General features: G+C 43.6%; 1 protein-coding gene across 6 annotated transcripts in view; it reads left to right on the top strand.

Annotated features, from left to right (window-relative positions):
- Positions 1 to 22,744, top strand: part of ERICH1 (glutamate rich 1) — a 109,145-nt gene that overhangs the window by 24,706 nt on the left and 61,695 nt on the right. For 5 of the 6 annotated variants that reach the window (XR_005224590.2, XR_006289404.1, XM_037894179.2 and 2 more), the window contains one exon: positions 20,492 to 20,623. The exons of the other annotated variant lie outside the window; for it this stretch is intronic. Coding sequence is in view for 3 of the 5 variants with exons in the window: in XM_037894179.2 (XP_037750107.1) it covers positions 20,492 to 20,623 (132 nt within the window). In the remaining 2 variants the exon portion in view is untranslated. The remainder of the gene's footprint in view (positions 1 to 20,491; positions 20,624 to 22,744) is intronic. 6 annotated transcript variants of the gene reach the window in all.

Raw genomic sequence — 22,744 nt, 5'->3', positions numbered from 1 at the left:
GACACTACTCAAAGAAGAAGAGGAAGTTGCTCAAGCTTGTGCAGTAACAAGCGTTTTTCGAGATGTGTGTCTCTGTGAGTGCTCCACTACCCACCCTCTTCCCCTCTACTTCAGAATTCGTTCGTCGAGCTCTGCAGTAGAGAAGGAACTAAAGGGTCGGGGTCATGTGCGTGCTACATGAGTTGCCAATGGCACCACGAGGTGACTACTCTGCACGCGTGTCCCAACCGAGCAGTGCTACTGAAAATCTCCAATCTGCAGCGCAGGGACACTCCGACACGTGAAGTGGAGCATCCACAGGGAGACGCATCTCGAAGAACCCTCGTTACTGCACAAGGTGAGTAACTTCCTCTTTTATTCAGTGTCAATAGATTAATTTTTTCTAAACCCCCCCCCCCCCCCCCCCCCCCCCCCCGGCCACTCCTTGATTTTGACTTATGCAAAATTGTGCTATGTAGGGATACCAGTGCTTTCAAAAGCCTTTTCAGCCTTAATATCAGAACAGGACCTGCACATTTGCTGCCTTTGAGTCTGTCTCTTCTGTAACAGAATATGTTACAGTTTCAGGATAACTGGCCCTCTGACCTCCTGTTGTGTTAATTCTTTGGGCTCATGTATTCCATCTAAATTAAAGATGATAACAGAACCCTGTCACTGTCAAACATTTAACAGCTTTAAACAAGGTTCGGTACACAGAGACCTCAGCCTGCATAGTACCATAGAGAAAACACCATTAAAAATAGTTTAAACGTTTTATTAAAGATAGAGAAAAGAAGGGGAAAACAGTTCAAGCATTTGAAATGTAAAGTATTAAATAAGGCTTTCATTTTAACAACTCGTTTGTTCCCTGAAAAAAGCCCTTTGTTTGACTGTCTCTTAGATGGAGTTAAATGTGGTAACTACTGGTCTTTTGGGGGAAAGAAAAGAAGTTAATTGAAATGGGACGGGGCTGTTGCTACTGCTGTTAGTTTGATTCTGTTTTCTAGAAGGCGAAACAAGACCAACACGTACAAGGGGAAAGGAAAGAACTGCAAAGGTAGAAAATGTAGCTTTAGTCTCTGATGTTGGCTATCACTTGCAGCCTCACTGCTGGAAGAACTCAAGCATGGCACTCAGTCTTATTAGCGACTCCAAGACCTGGACTCTGAAACTTGTACCAGCATCAGGCTATTTAGGACATTGCCTTTATTTGCTTCTTTGGTCACACGCTTACAACAGTGTTGCAAAATATGCAGTCTTTGCTGGCTAAGCCAGATTGTTATTACAGAAAGAAAAAGAAGAAAGATAGGAAAGAAAAGAAATCTGGTAGAGAAGGAAAAGGACACGTTGGGGCATGGGGAAGAGAGAACAATGTCTGATATCCCACGTGGTGGTCAGGATTCAACAAAAGGTGGTAGGGGCGGTGATGTCATCTGCCTCTCTCTGTTAGGACATCTTTCAGGATTGGAAAGGAGGTCGTCTGTGGTCCAAGGAGATGGTGGGGGTGGCAGCCATGATGGTGAAGCTCGTTCCTTCTCCTTTTTCTCATCTTTCAGTCAGCTAGTATCAAGGTTTCCTTAGTCTGTTCATCTATATTTCCCCCAAAGTAGTTTTTTAAAATCCCAAAAAGCAGTGATGGGCAGAATAGTCTGTCCTCTTATTATTTTGTCCACTAATAGACCTCTAGTTTTCGACGCACCAAATCTGGTTAATTGATTTTTTTCGGACTCAATTCTCCTGTTTCCCAGGTATCATTTTTAACAGTCCTTGAATTATCTCAGCAAGCCTTTTTATTTATACCAATTCAGTCTGTCTCCCTCTTGTAACTTTTAGCCATCAACATCTATTATAAGTTATTGTGATTCTTTATGAATTTTCACAGTTGGGCTTATAGTTAGGGTTGTATAATAATGTTTTTAGGAAAGGGTTAAAAGAACTTTTATTGGTGTTTGCCATGGTACTAATCAGGTTGAAGGCTCTGTAGACCAAACTTTGTTTATAGCTGTTTAATATTTAACAGCAACAGAGTCTTGTTAACACCTTTAATTGTTTGGGCCCATCTATTCCATCTAAATTAATAAACACCCCCCCTTCCACGGCTGCTTCAGAAGAATGCCACTAAGGCCCCCAGCTGTTGCCTTTCTCTTGGCAGGGACATACATCCCACTCTTTACTGGCTTGGGGCTTTTGCAGTCCTCTTGCCCTTCACTCTGATTATCCCCAAGCAGGTCTGACAAACATCTAGCCTCCTGCTTTTTAGTTATTCTACAAGGACAATGATGGTGACTTACCAGATACCATGCAGCTGTTTCAAAACAGAGTATGTTTATTCAAGGATAAAAGCATACAGAGAAAACTTAAAACAAAAACAGCTTATCAGTAGCTCCCCATCAGTTCTGTGGAGACCTTTGCAGGTTCCAATCTTTCCAACCCTCCAGCAAGTTTGGGTCCTGCCCCCCCTTGCACAAAAGGTGATGTATTTTTGCTGAATCAAAAAGACTCTCTCTCAGTTCAAGCTGGCCCTTTTAAACAAAAAGCCCTTTCTTCTGGTCTCTGGTACTGCTCTGACCCAGAATATGCAAGCCACCCAGGGCGTGGTACTTCTCTGAAGCTGTTTACAATCACAGGGAGTGCAATAATTACCCCACATGCTGCTTTTAGTTCCTGGAGGAGCTGTGGTAACCCTACCTGGGAAGTAGAAGAATTCCTAGCCCACAAAAATATAAAAAACATTGATATATTTAAAACAATATGTTTCCTAAAGATACCGCATGTGGTTGCAATATCTGTTCCAGAGATTTTTAACCCAAGTGACAAATGTCTGGGAAAATAAAACTTTAAGATGCAGACAATATTTGGCTTGCTGATTTGTCAGAATTGTTGAAGTAAACATGCTTAAGGATCTTGCAGCATACAATGCAGTAAACACCTTTGGAGACTAAACAATTCATCTTCCCTTTCGCTGTTAATTACTCCTGAAAAGCTGTCTATTGTGAGTAAACGAGTGAGCTGTAGAGATTATAACTATCATAAAACAAATCAGAATGTCACACTTTTCTTTTGGTCCCTCTAGGGTGTGAAAGTATACAGGTGTCTCATTCTAGTGGCATAAATAACCAAATGTGAATGAATATATACTAATACTCCATTCACAGTTAGAAACCATCATCCTGTCACCATGCCAAAAATGGTTCTCAGTTGATGCATCTTACACTTGGCATCAATTCCCCCCCCCCCCCCCCCCCCCCCCCCCCCCCCCCCCCCCTAAGGTCCGCGTGGGCTACATCTGTTATACATGCAACCCTGGCCATCACAAGAATGGTCTTGACACCAAGACTTAAATCCCCCACAGTGAAATGTGTTTTGCTGCTGATGGACCCTTTCCACCCCACCCACACGCGCACACTTACTTCTCTTTTTGGTTGCATCTTAATTTCTAATAGTTTAGCTGTCAGAGCGCTGCTTGCTTCTGTAACAGCCAAAAACACTTTAACAAGTAGTTCATCTAATAGTATGTAACAGTTGCCTAATTGGAGTAGAAAATGCTAACATTAGCTGTAAGTAAAAACAAACTCTAAACCTAAATGTAGCCAGCTGCAGGGAAACTATCTTAAGAAAAGAAACAGTAAAGATGGTACATCTATAACAACTTGATAAAATGGACTTGTCTTTACTGGCTGGGGTAGAGGATATAATGAGCTAAGTTTGTCCCTTTTGTAACTCCCTTAACTGTATAGGCCGTACATCGAGTAAACTTGGGCCAAATATATTTTTTATTTTTGGGTGTTGTCCTTTTTCCACTGGAGTAGAATGAAGGGAGGATCTTCTCCTCTTCAGATTCAGTCATGCAAATCCCCACGTATCAGAAACTCAAATACCCGAAGAGATGTAGTTCCAAAATATCCTCTAGGTCAGGGGTCAGCAACCTTTCAGAAGTGGTGTGCCGAGTCTTCATTTATTCACTATAAGGTTTCGCATGCCAGTAATACGTTTTAACGTTTTTAGAAAGTCTCTTTCTATGCGTCTTTAATATATAACTAAGCTATTGTTGTATGGAAAGTAAATAAGGTTTTTAAAATGTTTAAGAAGCTTCATTTAAAACTAAATTAAAATGCAGAGCCCCCTGGACCAGTGGCCAGGACCTGAGCAGTGTGAGTGCAACTAAAAATCATCTCGCATGCCACCTTGGGCACGCATGCCATAGGTTGCCTACCGTTGCTCTAGGTATTGGCATGTCTGGTCTGCTGTAGCCAGAAGAATCTCTAGACTGCCCATGGAGAAAAAGGGCTTTCTGATAATAAGCTGAAAATTAATTACCTCACTGGGAATGAGCAACAGGGGATGGATCACTTGATTACCTGTTCTGTTCACTCTAGGGCAGGGGTGGGTAAACTATGGCCCATGAGCCTCATCCAGCCCGTCGGACCTTTTAATCCGGCCCTTTAGCTCCCACTGGGGAGTGGGGTTGGAAGCTTTCCCCACTCTGGTGCTCCAGCCGGGAAGCGGGGTCAGCGGCTTGCCTTGCTCTGCTCTGCTCTGCTCGTGCAGCAGCTCCATCTAACTCCCAGAAGCAGAGGCAGCCAGGGGGCTCCACAAACTACCCCCACTCCAAGCGCCAGCTCTGCAGCTCCCATTGGCCGCAAATCACAGCCAGTGGGAGCTGTGGGGGCTGTGCCTGCGGACAGTGCAGCGCGCAGAGCGGTGTTGCCCCATCTCCGTGTGGGAGCTGGAGAGGGGATGGGCCACTGTTTCCAGGAGCCACTTCAGGTAAGTACTGCCCGGATCCAGCACCCCTGATTGCCCTTCAAACACTTTGATTCCAGCCCGGAGCACCCTCCTGCACCCCAAACCCCTCAGCCCCATCCCAGAGCCTCACTTCCCCCCCCCGTCCCCATGCGCCTCTGCCCCATTTGAGAGCCCCCTCTGAATCCCTCCATCCCAGCCCAGAGCACCCTCTTGCACCCCAAACCCCTCATCCTCAGCCCCAACCCAGAATCTGCACCCCCAGCCAGAGCCCTCATCCTCCCCCCCCCCCCCCCCCCCCCCCCCCCGTGCACCCCAATCTCCTGCCTCAGCCGGCCCTCCATACGATTTCCATACCGAGATGTGGCCCTCAGGCCAAAAAGTTTGCCCACCCCTGCTCTAGGGCACCTTGCATTGGCCACTGTCATAAGACAGGATACTGGTCTGACCCAGTATGGCCATTCTTATGTTCTAACTGTACCTTCCAGGGGTTCCAAACAGTTTAAAGACAGGCTGGATGCATCCCTAAATAATTAATCAACGAACACATTAGTGATTTCTCCCTTCAGTTGCATAATTAGTTACTCCATTTTTCATTTGCATTTGTATCCAAACTTTATGATTTGGAAATTCAAACAAAAAGTAGGGAGTACCTTTCTTACCAGACTCGCGTATTTCTAGGGCAACACCTCCATATTGTCTGAGCATAAAATCCTCCTCTTTTCTTCTAGTCTCTGTCAGATAAAGGTTCCATGTACAGTGCCTTGCACAATGAGGTCCTGGTCCATGACTGGGGCTTCTGGGTGTTGACTGCTACAGTGTTCATGTCTTGTTTGTTGTGGGCCACAGTAACACAACCCAAAGTGGGCCTTCCTCTTACTGTAATAGAGAACCACCACCCAGGACAAATAGGTTCTGTTTGTATTTGAAAAAAGGTCATATCCTTTCTGCCAACGCACATAGGGCCAGATTCTCGTAGTATTTAGGCACTTATTTACATCTTTAGTTACCTAAATACCTTTGAAAATCTGGTCTGCATGCCTTCCTGCAGGCACTGCAGCACCATCTATATGTAAAAACTGTCGTCTTATTCTGGAAGATCGGAAGTTTTTTGGCATTTTTTTTTTTTCCTCCTCCAGATGTCCCAAAGAGTGAAGTTTCTGCTTGGTCTTTGACTTCCAGTGGCTGAAACAGTTTATAAAGAAACACTTCAAGTTAAGAAACCTTTCAGTTAATTCTGACTGCAATTAGTCCAGGGGATTTCCAGACATCCATAGACTTACAGGATGCATATCCTTTTATTCCCCACACCTCTGTGATTCCTAAGAGTTTTTCCATGGGTCCCTCTCTTTTAGCATGACCGCCTCAGGATCTTCCCCATCGTTATGTTGATGTTGTGTTCCCCAAAATAGGAGAAACTATGTACTTGTACAAGGGGCTTACAGGGGACCCACAACAAGAAGCCTGCACTCAAGAAATGTGTGTTCATGGTTTTTGTTATGTTTTTTGGTTGGGGCAGGATTGTTTTGGTACTTTGGTTGTTCTGCCTTACTATTAATAGGAAAAGTCCTATGAAAGATAAGAGTTGGAGCAAAGGATATTCTTTTGCCCCGGGCATGCATGTGACCCTGCTACAAGTGCATACTTGTATCTTGGTGACCCTGACCACTGCTTTAGTACTTAATATGTGCTAGGGCTTGCTGGGGCTGAGCATCAGCACCTCTAGGCTTGGCGGTTCATAGCCCTGGCACCCTGGGCTCCCAGCCAGCATCTGCCGCTCTCTGGCCACCCAGCTTTGAAGGCAGCACCACTGCCAGCAGCAGCACAGAAGTAAGGGTGGCCATATGATACCATGCCACCCTTACTTCTGCACTGTTGGTGGTGGCCACTTTACCTTCAGAGCTGGGTGCTCAACCAGCAGCCGCCGCTCTCTGGCCACCCAGCTTGAGTTCCAGCACCTCTGTCATTGCAAATTAAGCACTGCCCCCCCCATTCATCCCCCCGCATTGCTCCCAAGCTCTGTTGCCTCTTCCCGCCCCCAGCTTCTGTCGCCCTAAGCTCTCTTCTACGGCCTCACACTCCAGGCATGCCCCGCTCCTGGTTGCTTGACCTTGGCACCCCCCGACCATGGCACCCCGGGCAGTCGCCCACCCATAAGGCCGGCCCTGATGGTCATTTGCTAAACTGAGTTGTACTAGAGCACATGCTGGCCATTTGTTAAGAATGTGGTCAGATCCTTCACAGCAGAAACACAGCCCATGGGGCAACAGCACTCCTTTTCCTTAGGGGTCACATGACGGCAGACAATATACAGCTGCACGGGTTCAGAGTCCATTTTGGAGACGGGTTCCAAGGGATGCTGGGTGTGTGGTGGCCCGGACCCCTTCCCTGCTTGTTGTTGAAGCATATGATGAGGTCAATGAAAGCATCTACGTTGATCAGCGCCTCCACCTAAATGGCATTCCACAATTAGATCCACATCTTAAGCACTAAGGCTATTATTTCTAATGTTCCTGGTCTGAGCTCCCCAGCTGATGGAGGGTTGATTGCGGGAAGGGAGAGCTCCATCTCATACCTCACCACATGTGAGTACTAGGCCACTTGCCTGGTGCTGAACCTGCCTCATCTTTCTGCATCATAAACCATGGCTGGACACGGTTGAAGTTTCCTGCTCCAGCAACCTTTATGGAATCTCTCATTTTGATGCCTTGTTCCAAGTTGTAGCCACACAAGCTAGCTCATCCTTAATCTCCTTTCATAGTCGTCACCGCAACTGGTAGAGCTGAGCTGTTTTGTTCCACTCAGTGTAAGAGACTAGTTGCCAAAGGTGGGTAGCATAGGAGGAGGCCAGTCCCTGCCCCGACTGAGTTTGCACAGGGCTGCCTCTGCTGAGCGGGCATGGTTGGACTCCCCAAATATGGCGGGAAATGCCTGGAGGAAAGTATCTCAGAGAGCGTCAGGGTCACTTGTTCAAGCAGGGGAGAGGTCCGATCGAATGCATCTCCCATTATGAGGCTAGTAATGAGTTTTCCTTTTGCTTGATTGATGGGGTAGTATTGGGGTTGAAGCAGAAACAACAGTTGGCATTGGTTAATAACCTTCTTTCTCCCCCACCTCCCCATGTTTTTGGTAGTCCCCATTAAAATGTTCTGAGAAGAGGACTGGGAGTTCTGGGTCCAGGTACACGGCCATAGCACATACCCTAGTGTAGCATTCTCGCCCACAGTCCCACATTTTCATCATTGAGCTGGGTAGAGAACTTGGTTCTCTGTTGCAAGCTGTGATACTTGGGCTCACAGCATGGGGAGCTCCTTCTGGGAGCAATCAACCTATGCTGGCATCTTGGTAGGGAGTGGATCGTTACCTCCATATTCCCTCAGAGTAGGCCTTCACCACAAACTAGAGTCGTCCAGGCAAACTGTCAGGATCCTGACAAGGGCAGTTGGGACCAAGGGTCAGAGCAGGGTCAAACCTGAGGCTGAAAGTAGCAGGGGAGTTTATAGTCAATCTCTGAGAATCCGAATCCCAGTCAGGTTTCAGGGTCTGGATCAAGAGGCAAGGTACAAATCAAGCTGAGGTCAAAGCCAGGAATTTAAGAGAGGAAAGCAGGAATGGTCATGACAGCTACAGGATATCAGTGCTGTCACCTGGATACTTCCTGTAACACCCACTTTGGATTCATATAGGCCAGGAGCCAATCAGGATGCATGAAGCTGCTGCCTGTTGGATCCCCTGAGGCAGGACTTTACACGGTCTGTGTTTGCAGCAGATTGTAGGTAGTGGAGCATGAGCCAGTTACAGCTGCTGTTGGGTGGAAGCGTGGAGGTTTTTGCTACTGATCAGCTTTGCAGGCCCAGATTCAAGACCAACTGGACCTTACACCTGGGACATTTTTTCAAGAGACTGGGGAGGTGAGTTGATAGAAGCCTAGCCTCTAGTCATCTTTGTTTTCATTAGATATGTTGGAGTATCTGATGGATGAGTCATTGGAAGCCTTCTAGGTTAGCGTCTTTTTATTTCCATTTCTTAAGACTAGTCAGTTATCTTAAATGTCCAGTTAGAGCTCATTCCAGTGGTGGCTGCTCTTCAGAGGCAAAACCATAGGCATTTGGGGTCAAATTTGACATTGTGTCCTCTCATTGTGTCCTCTCACAAGTGCCTGCCTCCTCTACCCTCCCCCACAATACAAAACCATTATTTGAAGTTAGTAGGATTGCTTAAGATGTAAATCTGTGTTGAATTTGTATACTATACATTGTTTTTTCCCAAAATATGTGTCTTACTATCACTGTTGCACTTAACAGGAACTAATTGCTATACTGATTATTTGTCAATTATCCAAAGTAAGGAAGGATATTAGAAGAAAATTCAGTTTAAAAACTAAATCTTTGAGCAAACTTGTACTTTGTATAGGGTTATGGATAACTTTTTTTTTCCTGTGAATGTTCCAGGAAAAAGTCTCAGTAATGATATAATCAGTTAATCACTGAAGGTAATTAACAAATTGCAGCATAGACATGGCCTTTTGGATTTGAAGCTGCTGCATTCTATAAAAATTACATTGATTGACAGAGGGTTCTATTATTAGACTTTTGGAAGGAACATTCAACCAATGAGATCTACAGTTCTGGCTGAAATATTTGGCAAAGTGCTAACTTATAAAGCCATATTGGAAATATCACTATGTGCTCTCCCAATATGTCAGAAATCTGTAGACATCTGACAGAAAAAATAATGCTGAACACAAAATATAATTGCCTATGTCACAGTTCAGGGCAATGGCAACCTGTATTCCTCCTCCAGCAAGGGCTCCTACTGTAGGCTCCCAGCTACTCAGCCATCACCTCTGTTGGACAGACACCCATGTCTCTCTCCCTTCTGACCAGGGCTTTTCCAGGCAGCACAGTTCCCTGCCTACCCTGTGAGTTCCCCAGCAAGGCAAACTGCCTAAGCAGGCCTGCTTTATTTTCTTCCAGAAGCTATGTAGCAATGTAATTGCCCACAGTTAAGTTACCTTACAGCTCTTTATAAGCAATCACATTTATTTTTAAGGTGAAAGCATTAACGAGAAAATATATTTAAAAAAAAATAAAAGAACCAACCTGCATGCTAATAAACTTACCAGAGATCACCCCCTCACTCCAACAAAGGCTCTGGTAGAAGTCAGTTCTTCAAACCCCACAAAGGATTTTTTCCTGTGGTTACAGGTTCATAACAGCTGTTACCTCAGAACAAGCACCCCTATGGATAGGTTGTCCTTTCTTTTATACAGTCTAGGACAGTGGTGGGCAAACCCAGTGGCTGCAGTTTGCCGTTCCCGGCCAATGGGAGCTGCGAGAAGCGGCTCCCAGCATGTCCCTGCAGCCCACACTGGTTCCCAAAGCTCTCATTGGCCAGGAATGGCGAACCGCGGCCAGTGGGAGTTGTAGGCGGCCATGCAAATGTAAACAAACTGCCTGGCAGCCCACCAGCAGATTATCCTGACGGGCCACCGGTTGCCCACCGCTGGTCTAGGACTTTGATCGTCAGAGACTTTGAGTAGGTAAGCAGCCAGAGAGTGGTTCTCTCCTGAGGGCATAACTTCTAAAGATTGGGTCTGATGGTGAGAATTTACATTCCTCTCCCCCTAGGTATTTCCTAGGAAACCAACTTTATTTTGTCTATCCTGCATGTTCCTTCTTGTCTGGCACATTGTTTAAAATACTTCTTTTGAAGCTCAGAACACTTCCCAAGGTATACACTGGCCACTTTTCCCCCCCTAGAAAAGTTATGTAAAATCCCACAATAATAGATAAATGCAAAGTTTGTAATACAAATGACTCCACAGCTATTTAAATTTAATTCAGTATCTTCCAGAGATATTGCAGGAAATTGGCCAATACATCACAGCCTATATTGATACACAATAAAGTACATGATAAATAGCTTGATACTTAACTCTATAATTTGTTTTTATCCTTTTACATAAAACAGCTGGTGGAGACTAAGCTACTGTATTTACAAAATAGCTTAATTTCAGTTAATGGCCTAATAATGTTGCCTGTCATTGTAGGTGATCAGACTTTGGATTTGCTGAAGATCTGTAGCTGGATCTCCTCAGTCATGATTTGTGTATCTTCAAACTGATAGTCAATAAAATGTACTATAATCCTGTCTTGTTTCACAGTATACTGTAAAAAATTATCTTCATACTTCAGAATGAGAATTATGCATTGAGCCACATTTTCTTCCTTTTTTGTGATTCCCTTCTAACCAAATTCAGCCCTGCTAAAAGCAGCCATGTCACTGACTTTGCTTTCTCTTTAAATTGGTTTCTGGTCTTCCAAAAATTCAAAGTGGATTTCTGTTTTCTCTTCCTAATAGCCTCCAGTGGTAGGCTACATATTAAATGCTAAAGGAGTGAAGAGGTAAATTTATAGATTGCTGCATTTTTTCCCCAATTATTATCTTTTTCAAATAAACGAGTACTCTGTGCTTACATTAACACACCAAATGTTTAAGTCTGAAAATTTAAATTTTCCATTAGGTAAACTTATCTAGGTTAATAGATTCAAAGGTTGACTGTTCTAAATGAATCCTTTTGCTCAAACTTAGTTTGGATTAATCCATAGGGAGTCTGTTAGGAAACTCAGTAGCCTAGAAGCATGCCTTTAAGCTGATCTTCTAAATGGTGATGTCCTGGCCTGAATGGTCCTGGTCAAACTTACTGCAGGCAAATGCATGGAATGGAGGAAAGGAGAGACACATGACAGTGCTGGTTCTTTTTTTCCTCCGTAAGAAGACAGAGAGGAGTTCCTCTGACTACTTGTAAGCCTGCCTGAAAATGTAAAAGTAATTATGTAAGAGAAGTGGGAAGGAGTAGAATTTGCTTCATGTCCTTATACCTTTTGATTCCTTAAGAGGAATAAAAAGTCACTAATTTAGGGCCTTTGTTTAACTATAATAAACTGAAGGGGTCACACAGACACGTGTTGACAATATGCTTTTGCTCTAAACTCAATTTTATATAAGGATCATATGCCCAGCTTTCTGTTAAGTATGACAGTTTTTAATAGAAGAAAAGTCAGGTTAGGAGCATGATTTAATTTTTTGTAGAAATGTATTTGAAATGAGAGGCAACATATTAGAAGTAATTTAAGAGATCACTGGTTAGTATAAGAAAATACATTTTTAAAAGATATTTAAGAAATCATCGAATCATGGGACTGGAAGGGACCTCGAGAGGTCATCTAGTCCAGTCCCCTGCACTCATGGCATGACTGTGAACCACTGATAACTACTCTCTGGGCACGGTTTTCCAAACAGTTTTGCACCCACCTTATAATAGCTCCATCTAGGTTGCATTTCCCTAAGTATTATCTAGACCATCCCTGACAGGTGTTTGCTCTTTAAAATCTTCAATGATGGAGATTCCACAACCTCCCTCAGCAATTTATTCCAGTGCTTAACCACCCTGACAGGAAGTTTTTCCTAACCTAAACCTCCTTTGCTGCAATTTAAGCCCATTGCTTCTTTTCCTATCCTCATGGTTAAGAAGAACAATTCTTCTCCCTCCTCCCTGTAACAACCTTTTATGTACTTGAAAACTGTTATCATGTGTCCTCTCAGTCTTCTCTTTTCCAGACTAAACAAACCCAGTTTTTTCAATCTTCCCTCATAGGTCATGTTTTCTGGATCTTTAATCATTTTTGTTGCTCTTCTCTGGTGTTTCTCCAGTTTGTCCACATTTTCCTGAAATGTGGTGCCCAGAACTGGACATAATACTCCAGTTGAGGCCTAATCAGCATGGAGTAGAGCAGAAGAATTACTTCTCATGTCTTGCTTACAACACTCCTGCTAATACATCTCAGAATGATGTTTGCTTTTTTTGCAACAGCGTTATGCTGTTGACTCAAATTTAGCTTGTAGTCCACTATGACCCCCAAATCCCTTTCCACAGCACTCCTTCCTAGGCAGTTATTTCCCATTTTGCATGTGTGCAACCAATTGTTTCTTCCAAAATGGAGTACTTTGCATTTGTCCTTATTGAATTTCATCCTATTTAGTTCAGACCATTTCTCCAGTTTGTCCAGATCATTTTGTATTTTAATCCTGTCTTCCAAAGCACTTGCAACCCGTTCCAGCTTGATATCATCCGCAAACTTTATAAGTGTACTCTCTATGCCATTATCTAAATCATTGATGAAGATATTGAACAGAACCGGACCCAGAACTGATCCCTGCGGGACCCTACTCATTATGTCCTTCCAGCATGACTGTGAACCACTGATAACTACTCTCTGGGCATGGTTTTCCAAACAGTTTTGCACCCACCTTATAATAGCTCCATCTAGGTTGCATTTCCCTAGTTTGCTTATGAGAAGGTCATGCGAGACAGCATCAAAAGCTTTACTAAAGTCAAGATATTACCACGTCTACCACTTCCCCCCCACCCCCGCATCCACTTGTTACCCTGTCAAAGAAAGCTATCAGGTTGGTTAGACACAATTTGTTTTTGACAAATCCTTGCTGACTGTCACTTACCACCTTATTATCTTCTAGATCAGGGGTTCCCAAACTTGATTCGCGGCTTGTTCAGGGTAAGCCTCTGGTGGGCCATGAGACGCTTTGTTTACCTGAAAAAAGAAAAGGAGTGCGTGTGGAACCTTAGAGACTAACCAATTCATTTGAGCATAAGCTTTTGTGAGCTACAGCTCACTTCATCAGATGCATTCAGTGGAAAATACAGTGAGGAGATTTATATACACACAGAACATGAAAAAATGTGTGTTATCATACACACTGTAAGGAGAGTGATCACTTAAGATGAGCTATTACCAGCAGGAGAGCGGGGGGAAGAAAACCTTTTGTAGTGATAATCAAGGTGGGCCATTTCCAGCAGTTAACAAGAACGTCTGAGGAACAGTGTGGGATTGGGGGGGGGGGGGGGAATAAACATGGGGGAATAATTTTACTTTGTGTAATGACCCATCCACTCCCAGTCTCTATTCAAGCCTAAGTTAATTGTATCCAGTTTGCAAATTAATTCCAATTCAGCAGTCTCTTGTTGAAGTCTGTTTTTGAAGTCTTTTTGTTGTAATATTGCGACTTTTAGGTCTGTAATCGAGTGACCCGAGAGATTGAAGTGTTCTCCGATTGGTTTATGAATGTGTTAATTCTTGACATCTGATTTGTGTCCATTTATTCTTTTACATAGAGACTGTCCAGTTTGACCAATGTACATGGCAGAGGGGCATTGCTGGCACATGATGGCATATATCACATTGGTAGATGTGCAGGTGAACGAGCCTCTGATAGTGTGACTGATGTGATTAGGCCCTTTGATGGGGGGTGTCCCCTGAATAGATATGTGGACACAGTTGGCAACGGGCTTTGTTGCAAGGATAGGTTCCTTGGTTAGTGGTTCTGTTGTGTGGTGTGTGGTTGCTGGTGAGTATTTGCTTCAGGTTGGGGGGCTGTCTGTAGGCAAGGACTGGCCTGTCTCCCAGGATTTGTGAGAGTGATGGGTCGTCCTTCAGGATAGGTTGTAGATCCTTGATGATGCGTTGGAGAGGTTTTAGTTGGGGACTGAAGGTGATGGCTAGTGGCTTACAGCTCCCAGCGGCCACGGTTCGCAGTTCCCAGCCAATGGGAGCTGCAGGAAGCGGTGATCTGGCCCTCACCGCTTCCCACAGCTCTCATTGGCTGCGAGCGGCCGTACCTGCAGACACTCAGGTAAACAAAGCGTCTTGCGGCCCACCAGGGGCTTACCCTGAACAAGCCGTGAACCGAGTTTGGGAACCCCTGTTCTAGTGATTGCAAATTGATTGCTTAATTGTTTGCTCCATTATCTTTCCAGGTACCGAAGTTAAGCTGGCTGGTCTGTAATTCCCCGGGTTCTCCTTATTTGTCTTTTTATAGATTGCCACTATATTTGCCCTTTTCCAGGCTTCTGGAATCTCTCCCGTCTTCCATGACTTTTCAAAGATAATGGCTAATGGCTCAGATATCTCCTCAGTCAGCTCCTTGAGTATTCTAGGATGCATTTCATCAAGTCCTGGTGACTTGAAGACACGTAATTTGTCTAAGTAAATTTTAACTTGTTCTTTCCCTATTTTTTAGCCTCTTCTGATCCTACCTCATTTTCACTGATAGTCACAATGTTAGATGTGCAAACACCACCAATCTTCTTGGTGAAAACCGAAACAAAGAAGTCATTAAACACCTCTGCCATTTCCACATTTTCTGTTATTTCTCCCCCATGATATATGGGGGGAAAATGGGCCATGACATATTTTATAGACCCTTTCTGTTTCAGATCTCATTACACCTGATTTTTGCTTTTGTTGAAGGAAATGAGTTTTCTATTAACATAAATGTGAAAGGAATTGGACACTATCCCTTAGAAGTGAAATATGCTTTTGAACCTTGTGAGTGTCAATATGATGCCACATATGGAATTTGTCTTTTCAGTTTGCTTTTTTTAAAAACCTAGGAAATTATACACACACCTCCCAAAAAAATCACCCCAAACCAAAAACAAAAAAACTATGTTAAAAGAACATTAAGTTTGTAAAATCAAGCACTCAAGGGCTAGGAAATGTTAGAATTAAGGTTGTCTGTGCAACCTGAATTTGACCCTCTTGTGCATATGCATTATGATAGTGTTTAATTCTATGTCCACATACTATTTTGTTTCACAGGACCTCTGCTTCATTCAGTGTACAGATTGGACAATGCTCACTGAATGAGCTGCTATTAAATATTGTGTTTTGAACATTGTTCAGTGCGTAACCTCATGCTTTATTTACTGCACACTATTCAAATCCTGCTATGAAGCCAGAATTAGTAATATTCTCATGGGCTATTTTATGGCACTCATCAATATGATACCTGACTGCTTCTCAAACATTAATTTATCTTCACCGCATCCCTGTGAGATGAAGTATTATCCCCATTTTACAAGCGGGGAACTAAGGCACAGGGAGATTAAGGCTAAAATTGTCCACTGATTTTGGGTACCTTGAGATGAGATGCCTAAGACCAACCTGACTTTTCAGAGTACTTAGCATTATAACACTTCATGTTTGCAAAGCACAGCTCCTATTGACGTCAGATGTAGTTGTGAGTGCTCAGCACTTCTACAGATCAGATCCGAGGGCATCAGGCTGGACAAGCATAAAATTAGGTGTACGCAGTTAGTGACCACCTGTGAAAAGTTTGGTTCATGGGACTCAACTAGCATCAGATGGGAGTTCTTTGGCAGAGACAGGGTTAGAGGCCGGTTCTCTAGGGTAGTATTCAACAGCCTTAACCTCCATTCTCTTTCTGCAGTCTTCTGCTTCATTCACTACAAACCTTCCAATTTCTGCAACAAATGAGGCAGAGGCTTCAGACAGCAGCCTCCTTTACCACACAACTCTGACTGATCCTGAGAGCAAGTTCTCCGCATTGAAGGAGACGCGGATCTTGTGGAAAAAATAGTATGTGATCATGTGATTAAGGTTGCGCTGTTACAGTCTTTAATTCTGCCTGTGCAGCCTTCAATTCTAGCACTTCCTACCTTATGAGTAGGGCCCTACCAAATTCACGGTCCATTTTGGTCAATTTCATGGTCATAGGATTTTTAAAATTGTAAATTTCATGATTTCAACTATTTAAAGCTGAAATTTCATGGTGTTGTAATTGTAGGGATCCTGACCCAAAAAGGAGTTGGGGCAGGAGGGGAAATCACAGTTACCTCCCGCCCTGTGAATCTGTATAATATAGGGTAAAACCAGATTTCAGTAGGTGACGCATTTTTCATGGCTGTGAATTTGGTAGGGCCCTACTTATGAGTGCTTGACTTTGCAACCTTAATATTTCAATGTATTTTTGCTGCGTTATATATAATTAGTTTTTATCCTGTACATTGTCTAACAAATGAATTCTGCACTGTTGTGCATGTGCATTATGAAACAGTCTGTGGTCATGTAACTAAAGCCTATATTTTTCCAGGGGACCCTTGCTTCATTCTGTGAACAGGAGGGATTGTGTACACTGAGGAATCAGGGTTGTTCACTGAATGAGGCTATTGTCTGTAGGATCTCTGCCTCAGTTGCTACAGATGCTAGGAGTGTAGTGAATGATTTAGGGAACTATAGGAAGGACAAGGGAGATATACCTATACAGTGTTAGCAAAGACTGAGGGTTTGTCTGCACTTGAAATCCTACAGCAGCACAGCGATAGCTGCGCCACTGTAGTGCTTCAGTGTAGACATTGCCTACTCAAACAGAAGGGCTCTCCCATCAGCGTAGGTAATCCACCTTCTCAAGAGGTGGTAGCTAGGTCAATGGAAGAATTCTTTGATAGCCTAGCTTTGTCTCACCAGGGGTTAGGTTGACTTAACTATGTCATTCAGGAGTATGGATTTGTCACACCCTGAGGGACATAGCCAGGGTCGACCTAACTTTTAGTGTAGACCAGATCTAAAATACTGTGCATGTTAAAAGATCTATATACCTTTGCCCTAGACCAGTGTTTCCCAAACTTGGGACGCCGCTTGTGCAGGGAAAGCCCCTGGTGGGCCCAGCCAGTTTGTTTACCTGCCGCATCTGCAGGTTCAGCCAATTGCGGCTTCCACTGGCCGTGGTTCGCTGTGCCCAGCCAATGGAGGCTGCTGGAAGCAGCAGCCAGTACGTCCCTCGGTCCGCGCCGCTTCCCGCAGCCCCCATTGGTCGGGCACAGCTAACTGCGGCCAGTGGGAGCTGCAATCGGCCGAACCTGCGGATGCAGCAGGTAAACAAACTGTCCGGGCCCGCCAGGGGCTTTCCCTGAAGTTTGGTAAACACTGCCATAGACTTTTGATTGAGGAGTACAAATTTAAACACAACTCAAGTAAGCATATGGTAATTTTTTTCAAAGTATTTAAAATTACCCATTGAATTAATCACTTGTCTACCTTGTCACAGAAATTATTGCTGTCCTGCAGAGAATCTGGTGATACATCTTCACAAAAAAGGCTATTTTGTGTAAACACCTTTTCCTAGAAATGTTTGAGATTCCTGCAGCATTGGTGCTGCAGTTTACTTTAAATCAATATGAGGCAGTAGCTGTCATCACAATTAACTCAATGGAATTTCTTCAACCATTAGACATGTTTCTCTTTCTTCTTGCATATCTATCCAAACTATAAGTGCTGAAATCTTATCGCATAGTGGCACTCTGGAGTCAAAAGATTTAAATTGAAAATGACCTTGCAAATTGTGTTTAATGTTTTGAGTAAACATTTTTTTGTAGGAATCAAATCCAAAGTATCCAAGAATATTGCACTGAAAAATTAGCAAACGTTGAAATTGTTCAATAGAGTGAACACATTTACGGGCATTCAGATGTCCTTGTCTTTTAATTCTAGCACTGATTAATACTTCATCATTAATCAACACTGGTGGAGAAAAATCAGCCCCAGGTACTGGCCATTCAAGGTTTTGGCATCAGCGTAATGAAATGAATTAATTGAAGAATAGTTTTAAAATTAATTTTGGCGGTGGTTTTTTCCAGAGTGTATAATTAATTAGTTTATATTTTCTATCTTATTATTTCTTTGTTTTCCTTTGTTAGCCTTTAAAATGAAAAGATTTTAATCAGCATCTGTCAAATTTTCTGGCTTGCTCAAAAAAGCAAATGATTTTCCAACATGCTGTCAGAAATTAATGGGTACATCCTAATGATGCATGGAATTGTGATACAGCTTTTCTGAAACCCTGAACTCTCTGAAATGTCCTTATTGCTGAGCTGTAGCGCCACAAATTATGTTGAAGTTTCTTTCATTGTTTTTAAAGAGTATTTTATATGAGACACGACCAACTGTGTGGTTCAGCGATCTGTGTACTTGCCTTTCAGGCTAACCAACAGCTGACCTGGTTGATATCCTAATCCAGGGTGGCCAAACTTGTGGCTCCGGAGCCGCATGCAGCTCTTCATAGGTTGATATGCGGCTCCTTGCATAGGTTCTGACTCCGGGGCTGGAGCTATAGATGCTAACTTTCCAGTGTGATTTGGCGGGGGGTGCTTACTGCTAAACCCCCTGCTCTGCCCCACCCCAGGCCCTGCCACCACTCCAGCCCTTCCCCCAAGCCTGCCATGTCCTCACTCTTCTCCCCTCCCCACCACAGCCTCCTGCACACTGCATAACAGCTGATTGCTGGAGGCATGGGGAGGGAGCGGGAGACACTGATTGGTGGGGCTTCCGGCAGGCAGGAGGCACTGGAGTTGCGGGGAGCTGATGGGGAGCTGCTGACATATTAATGTGGCTCTTTGGCAATGTACATTGGTAAATTCTGCCTCCTTCTCAGGCTAAGGTTGTCCATCCCTGGTCAAAGCAATTTGATCTTGGAAAAGTGCATCCTCAGCAATGTGTGCCTTTTCTAGATATCCAAATAGCTAAAATACCATCATTGCATAACAATAGCGACAGCACTGCTGCTGCAGTTTAGTACTGGGATCAGGGAGAAGAGGTACCTCTTACCCAAATCCCCTGCGCCTGACAACCATGTTGTCAGTGTCTGCATTTCAGGGTCATATGGACTGATCCTTCTCTTATCCCTAAGGGCACAAATCACCTCAAAAGGACAGAGAAGTAGAGCCATGGTTCTGCCCTTCACAGTTTGCAGAGATAGCTGGCTATAGAGAGAACACATTGTATCATTCAGAACAATGGTGCGACATGTGCAGACTTCCCAAGCCTCCTGGACCTCGGGGAAGGATAGTCCACCCTCTGTACAATTCCTCCTGTAGTCACTCCAAATTTGGCATTTGGACAAATGCCATAGTCTAGACCTTGGTGTATTGAAATGGAATGGTTTCCTCCAATTGAAGCTCAGGGAAGTTGTGTGGTTACTGACCCACATCTGTGTGGTTATTTTTCAGTGGCTATGTAGTGGTTATATCTCTTGGCTCAGCTTGCTCGGATCTCATCTTCCTATGCCAGAACAAATATGCCTCAGCTTCTCACTCTCACCCATTTCCAAATCCCTTTAGTCCTCTGTTCTTCTGAGCTGCTGAACAAAGCTAGCCTTTCCATTCTCTAAAATGGCTACTTTAAGAGGTGCTGCCAACACCACCACAATGAATCTTTCCTGTAAAAGATATGTAAATGGTAAACAGCGACTTGCTGGGCACTCTCCTCTCACAGAACTCTGCACAGAGCTGAGCCACACTCAGACTGCCACTGTGAACGGAACTATTCAGACCTGGCCAGGTGGTGCTTTTCAGATTCTCTATGAACCTTTCAGAGTCACAGCCAAAGCCGCATCTGAGAAGTCTCTCCAAATAGGGGCAGTAGAACCCCACTTCTTCCTATTGCTTCATTATTGTCTCTGCTGATGGGAAAGAATTTATTACTCCCCATCCATTTTTTAATAAACACTTAATAGAAAAAGTGTTCATTTCATTCAAAGGAGGAGGAAGTAAGGCAGTTTAAAAATATATATAACTTAAATGGCTCATTTTGGGGGACACTTCTTCCAAAGCTTAGAAGAAGGAAAGCTCTGAAAATAGGGACAACACATTTCAGAATAACTTCAGGGTCCTCCCTAATTGTTCTGTAGCAACCACAGAATTTAACGTCCATAGTTTATCCCAGTTGTTTACAAAATAATTTAATAATTCTCCTTGTTTGAAATGTTCTCTGTCTTTTTGATCTGTTTTCCTAGATGTCCTATTGCCATTGTGTCTATGCACAGCTGAAAAACTTGTATGAGCAAATCTATGCAAAAATCAATAGACAGACACTTTGTTTCTGCCTTACAGGTGGAGAAAATCAAATCCTTCTTCCAAGGTTATACACAGTAAGTCTCCCTCCGGATAGCTACGTCCCAGGTAATCCAAGAACAGATAGTCCCACAAATGCTGAACACTCAGAGAGTAGTGATGATGCAGCGGGTAAGGAATTGCTCTAAATGACAGTTTCTATAATGCATTTTCTTTAAGAAAGATATGTTAACACAATTATCAAGTAAAACCTAACTGGAGCACCCAGGTATTTAACTCTTGCTGCCAGTGGGTGTCGCTGTTTTGCAACAAAAAGAAGTGCCTTTTCTTAAGATATGTGTCCACATGGGCTGACTTTCTATTTTAGAATTAAAGGGCCATATTCTGCACTTGGTAAAATCTTTGCAATGCCACAGATGTTAATGAAGTTGCAGAGATGTAACTAAGGGTAGAATTTGACTAGCTCCTTCTTTTGTAGCTCAGGTGCCACATATGAAGAAAGAGCTCAGGTTAGCTGTGCAGTGAAGATGTACTCTAAGGGTTAATTCCTGCTGGAGTTCTCCACATGTACACAGCAAGCAAGCAATGGCTGAAGCTCACCCAGTTGCTGATACTCAAATGGACAAGGGAGAAAAACTTCAAAAGAATTAGTATCTCTCCCAGTATGGAATCAGGACTCTGGCTGACCTGTGGAGGTGCAGTGTGTGAAAATCCCAGCTTCTAACCTCATGGGATCTACAAGCAGGAGTCTGGAAACAAAGAACTTGAAAGCAATTTAAAAGAGCAGCCTGGGGAAATGGGATGGGGGGAAGGAGAGAGAGACACTGGGGAGAGAGAAGCAGACTGTATCTTTGACTTAGTCTACAGGATGAAATTCAATAAGGACAAATGCAAAGTACTTCATTTAGGAAGGAACAATCAGTTGTACACATGCAAAATGGGAAATGGCTGCCTAGGAAGGAGTACTGCAGAAAGGGGTCTTGGGGTCATAGTGGACCACAAGCTAAATATGAGTCAACAGTGTAACACTGTTGCAAAAAAAGCAAACATCATTCTGGGATGTATTAGCAGGAGTGTTGTAAGCAAGACATGAGAAGTAATTCTTCCGCTCTACTCCATGCTGATTAGGCCTCAACTGGAATATTGTGACCAGTTCTGGGCGCCACATTTCAGGAAAATGTGGACAAATTGGAGAAAGACCAGAGAAGAGCAACAAAAATGATTAAACATCTAGAAAACATGACCTATGAGGGAAGATTGAAAAAATTGGGTTTGTTTGGTCTGGAAAAGAGAAGACAGAGAGGGGACATAACAGTTTTCAAACACATAAAAGGTTGTTACAGGGAGGAGGGAGAAGAATTGTTGTTCTTAAGGTCTGAGGATAGGACAAGAAGCAATGGAGGTTTAGGTTGGACATGAGGAAAAACTTCCTAACTATTCCAGTGCTTAAGAACCCTGACAGATTGCCTAGGGAGGCTGTGGAATCTCCATCACTGGAGATTTTAAAGAGCAAGTCAGACAAACACCTGTCAGGGATGGTCTAGATGATAATTAGTCCTGCCATGAGTACAGAGGACTGGACTAGATGACCTCTCAAGGTCCCTTCCAGTCCTATGATTCTATCATTCAAAAGTCAGGCCAACACAGCTTCATTGGTCAGTGATGTGAAAAAATACACCCTGACAGACATAACTATGCCAGCCTAACCCCAAGTGTGGACACAGTTAAGTCCGCAGAAGAATGCGTCCGTCAACTAGCTAATTAGTTCGAGGAGGTGTAGGCTGTGGGGAGGAGTTCAAAAAAAGTTCTTCTGTTGGTGTAGGTTGCATTTACACACTTGGGCGCTATGCTGGCACAGCTAGGCTAATGTAGCTATGCTAGTATGGTCTCTGTAGTGCAGACACAGCCGTGTTCCCTATGAGGAGGAGGAGGGTACCAAGTGTAAGTCAGGCCTGCCTAAATCTTGAGGGAAATGCTAATCTTCAGTGTTTGTTGTTTTAACCCTTTTTTTCTTTGACTGGTATGTTCCTACAGGTAAGTATGTAATACTTTGTGTTGAACAAGCTTTTCTCTGTTACTACATTTTCATGCTGTTCTCAGTCCGGGAGGGAAGTCTGTAGCACGGCCAAAACACCTGCAGAGTAACCTGCATGTAATGTGGAGACCTAAGAGATGCTGTAATGTGGAGACCTAAGCTCAGAATAGAGCAAATCATGGGATTTCCCTACAGAGACAGAAGGGCAAGCATGAGCTTGTCACTTGAAAGAGGTGCCCACAGAGAGAATGAACGAG

This window comes from Chelonia mydas, chromosome 3 (genome assembly GCF_015237465.2).
Source record: "Chelonia mydas isolate rCheMyd1 chromosome 3, rCheMyd1.pri.v2, whole genome shotgun sequence".
Lineage (NCBI taxonomy): Eukaryota > Metazoa > Chordata > Testudines > Cheloniidae > Chelonia > Chelonia mydas.
This window is presented reverse-complemented; position numbering and strand designations above follow the sequence as displayed.